General features: G+C 48.8%; 1 protein-coding gene across 1 annotated transcript in view; it reads left to right on the top strand.

Annotated features, from left to right (window-relative positions):
- The window catches only part of LOC112070749 (FHF complex subunit HOOK-interacting protein 1B-like), a 50,542-nt gene that overhangs the window by 29,116 nt on the left and 16,895 nt on the right, over positions 1 to 4,531 (top strand). The window contains 2 exon segments of the mRNA XM_024138197.2: positions 3,525 to 3,770; positions 3,973 to 4,186. Coding sequence (XP_023993965.2) covers positions 3,525 to 3,770; positions 3,973 to 4,186 — 460 coding nt within the window.

Raw genomic sequence — 4,531 nt, 5'->3', positions numbered from 1 at the left:
AACAAGAGGAGAGTATCCATCCCTCAGGAAAGACTTATCAGGCCGTCAAGCTCATTGATGAACTCTCCAAGGGGAACCTGGAGGGCGACTAAATGCATGAAGGATGCTTAAGCTTGGAAGAGGGCTGTGTAGACTGTGAGCGAGGCGATGGAGAGTGCAAGAGGAAGGCGCGCATAGTTTAGCAGATGGGTCAGGCGGATGTAAATAGCAAAAGAAAAGAAGAGGGAAATGGTCCGACGTTGGGAGAGATGAGGAATCCACCAGTTGCCACCACCCCGTGCTGACGCAGAAAGGCTTTCGGGGTGTGCGAGAACACGTGGGCAGGACGAGGAGAGAGGCGAGTAGGAGTAGCAGGTGTTTATGCTGTGGTGAAGTCGGCAGTTTCCAGTCAGGTGCGCTCAGAGGAAGTCGAGGACTGGAGGAGAGGCAGTGAGGCTTGAGATGAACTCTGCTTGTTTGGCGCAATCGGCAAGTTTCGCAGCAGGCTGGCCGGGAGCCTGGAAATGCCACGTGGGTCCGTTGAGCGCGGCTGGGACCACCAGGGTTAGAGGGCAGCGGCCACGCGGTGGGTGAAGCGTCTGTGGTATGGGTCCCTGTGAAGAGAGGAGAAGAACAGGGAGTAGTACAGACACAATATGTTGACAGGCTATGCAGAGGAGGTAACGGCTAATGCAGAAGGAGAGTGTGGAATGGACAGTGGACTACACGTCTCGAATGTTGCATAAAGGGTTAGCTTAGCGGTTGCAAGAAACTCTTAAGATTGCGATAAAAATGTACAAGGTGACTGGCTGGGCTGGTGAAGTAGGTCTTAGCTAGCAGTGGCTGCGTTTTGTGTGACTCTTGTTTGGAAGTTGGTACGCTGGCTGAGGTAACCTCGACTAACTGGCTAGCGTACGCTCAGAGTAGACACTCCGATAATTACTGACCTAAACTACACAATTATGCACGTTGGAATACAAAGACGCGAAAGCAAACTAGTAGCTGAGCTAACACTACATCTAAATCACAGTCGTTCCGTTTGTAAATGTAATAGTTTTTCTGACAGTGCTGTACTGGATTTATGCCGGTAGAGGGTTGGCTTAGCTGGCCTAGGCGTAGGCGAGTGTTGACTGTCTGTTAGAAGAGCGAAAACCTGGACCTCGATAGAGTTACCTGGACTCTAAACTCACCCCCTAATTATCTTCGATACAAAGGAGCGGCTGATGTTAAAGCTAGCTAAGAAAAGGAAGTGTCTAAGATCAACAAAATCAAAACCGTTGTAAGCTGTAATGAAAGTGAAATGTAATAACTGACCTGTGGAGCGAAGCGGAAATGCGGACTACGTCGCTCCCAACCCGGAATGTAGTGGTGCAATTGGTGGAGGTGAGGGTCAACTACCCAGACTGATTCCACCGGAAGGCAGCCTGCAAGTGGTCCTGGCGCATGTTCTGGGAGCGATGGCCCTGAGCTCATGCACCGCTTCGCCGATTCCTAAGCAGGTTCCGCAGGACGTGCTCGGAATGGGAGTTGAAATCGCCGGGCTCGTGTGTGCGCTGGGCCATGGCGAGAACAAGCTGACATTCCTGGTTCTGTGCGGGAAGAATCAGTGGCACAGGGAACGAGCAGTTTGGCTGGTGCCTTGTGCATGCTGGAGGTGCATGGTTCAGGATGGAGGACGCGGTGCAGAAGGGTGACCCAGATGAGGCAGACGGATGTCTTCGCCTGTGAACGCACGAGCGGTTGAGACTTGCCTGGCAATGAGCAGCAAGGCTGCAGTCTGATGAGTGCTGGTACACAGCGCGCCGCCTGCGCCAGGTGGAACGGGACCGCGTCGACCTGCGCAGAATTGATGCGTCCGCGGTCCATTCGAATACAGGCCTCGGTGTAGGACGCTCAATTCCGTGTGCCGATGATTAAGCGGTGATATCTGACTGCATGTCACCCCGTGGTGAGACACAACCGTCGGCGACTCGTTCATTGGAAGGAGGCAATTTTTTTGCTCAGTGCCTTGTCGTGGTTCCAGTGACGGTGGGGTTTTGTGCGCCATAGGGGTGAGATTTAGTTGGCCGGTGATGTCCTGGTGAGGATGCGGCTGTCCTTACAACAGGTTCTACAAGCCCAGCAGTCCAGGCCTCTGCTAAGCCTATTGCGGACAGTCTGGACACTTGATGGAGGGATTGTGCGTCTGGTGTAACTGGTCGGGCAGTTGTTGTTTCATCCTGTACTGTCCTACAGGTGTGATGTTCGGATGTAAATCGATCCTGTGCAGGTGTTATATGTGGTATGCCACTGCGAGGTACGATCAGGTTCTGGTCCGTCAGCTGTCGCCGTCCGTGTCTCCCGTAGCGCGTTGTCTTTAGGCGTCTCACAGGTGACCGACGATTGTCACAGTATCATCTGTGAGTCATCATGCTCTCCGTGCAGTCATGCCTTTAAGCAGCGTTCACAGGGCGGATGAGCAGGGACCCTGCTGGGCACTTTCTGTTTGTGTTTGTTTGTCAGAGTCAGTAAGAAAGAAGCCTCTGTTGGAAGTGGTCCTAGAGTGGTTCTTCATGGTCGTGTACCTGAATTGGCGCTACCGGTTGCTATAAGCTGTTGTGGTGTTTTAACGTACCGTTCATCAGGTGCATGTTCGTTAGTTGTTTTAATGGTTCAGTGTGAAGCAAGTCATGGAAACGAGATGTTGTAAACGCCTTTTACAATCGTGAAGATTCTGTGAGTTATTTTTTTTTTTGGTGGGATTTTTGAAAGAATTAATCTGTAATGGAGGACAGGTGTCCTGAAGAAAATGTTTTTTTTTTTGCTGGAGTTTACGATTATAACCATTAGCTGTTTTTTGTATTTTATTAGGATCCCCATTAGCTGTTTTTTGTATTTTATTAGGATCCCCATTAGCTGTTGCGAAAGCAGCAACTACTCTTCCCGGGGTCCACACAACTTGAAGCATGACATAATACAGAACATTAATAGACAGGAACAGCTCAAGGACAGAACTACACACAGTGTACATATCAATACATACACACAAAGTAGAGGGCCTAGAGAGCTGCCCTGCGGTACACCACACTTTACATGTTTGACATTCGAGAATTTWATTTWTTRTMTATWATTTTWRATTTTTTGCTTGATAAACTTGGAGGGGCAAATGTAATATTTTGTAAATATTTTTGCTAAAAAAACTGACTAAAGAAATGCTGTCCACCGGACTGTCTGTGTTGGCTAGCTGCTCTCTAAGGGGCTGTGGRGTTATTAAACCAGTCAGGCATGACCAGATTAAACGGGGAACACATTTGCCTGTAGACACTGTCCTGAGACCTGTTTTCCAATGCATGTGTATATCTTCCAGAAAGGTAATCTTTCTACCTCCCTTTATTTGATCAGAAAATAGATAATTAATTCATGGACTGTTAATATTTCACGCTGAATGTTTGTGATGTGCTGCTGACATGCTTGCTTTCCCTTATATTTGACACAGCCTTGTCAAAAATGAATCTTTCGTCTCTTAATTCAGTCCTAAACATCCACGTACCTCTTCCCCCGTCCAGGTGCTGGCCACGGGCCTGAGTGCTCTCTACTCCTCCCTGCCGAGGAAGATAGAGGTACGGGGGGATGACTGGCACGCTCTGCGCAGGGAGGACTGGATGGGCGTGTCCTCTCTGGTGCTCTTCATGAACTCTCTGGAGTTCTGTAACGCTGTCATCCAGGTGGCTCACCCCCTGGTCCGCAGACAGCTGGTCGACTACGTTCACAACGGCTTCCTGGTCCCTGTCATGGGACCCGCCCTACACAAGGTAGGGGAAGGACTCTCTGATTGGCTAGCCTGAGCTGATTGATTGAGTTTATTAGATAGTTAAAAGTAGTAGCTACTAGGCTGCTCCAGCCGGAGACAACGCACAAAAACGTGATTTTATTACTCTTCTCGTTAAAACATGTCATTTTGGCTGCCAGCATCAGAATTGTTTATTTTAAAATTTAACATCTCCCCCCCCCCAGTCATCTGTAGATGAGATGATAGCCAGTACAGCCTACCTGGACCTGTTCCTGCGCAGCGTCACGGAAACGTCTCTCCTTAAAACCTTCCTGCGTTTTATCCTCGTGCATCGCCACGACAACGACACCATCCTGGACACATTGCTAACTCGCATCAGCAGCAACTCAAGGGTCAGTACTATAGTATTGTGAGTGTACAGTACTGAGGGTTCTCTGGGAGGGAGAAGTTGACATTTTRCAGTCATTTAGCAGACCATCTTATCTAAAGCCACTTATAGTTATAGTGTCATCAAAAGGTAGCTAGGTGAGACAACCACATCCATATCAGTTGTCGTAAGTAAAATTAGTTTTAAAAATGATGTAGGAAATGGGGCCTGAAATGGGAGGGGCTTCTACACCTGCATTGCTTGCTGTTTGGGGTTTTAGGCTGGGTTTCTGTACAGCACTTTGTGACATCGGCTGATGTAAGAAGGGCTTTTATAAAATACATTTGATTTGATTGAACGCAGATATATATTGCAAGCACGTATTTGGCGTCCATCCTGTGACTCGTTCGCTCTCC

This window comes from Salvelinus sp. IW2-2015, unplaced genomic scaffold (assembly GCF_002910315.2).
Source record: "Salvelinus sp. IW2-2015 unplaced genomic scaffold, ASM291031v2 Un_scaffold1415, whole genome shotgun sequence".
In the NCBI taxonomy this organism is placed as follows: Eukaryota; Metazoa; Chordata; class Actinopteri; order Salmoniformes; family Salmonidae; genus Salvelinus; species Salvelinus sp. IW2-2015.
This window is presented reverse-complemented; position numbering and strand designations above follow the sequence as displayed.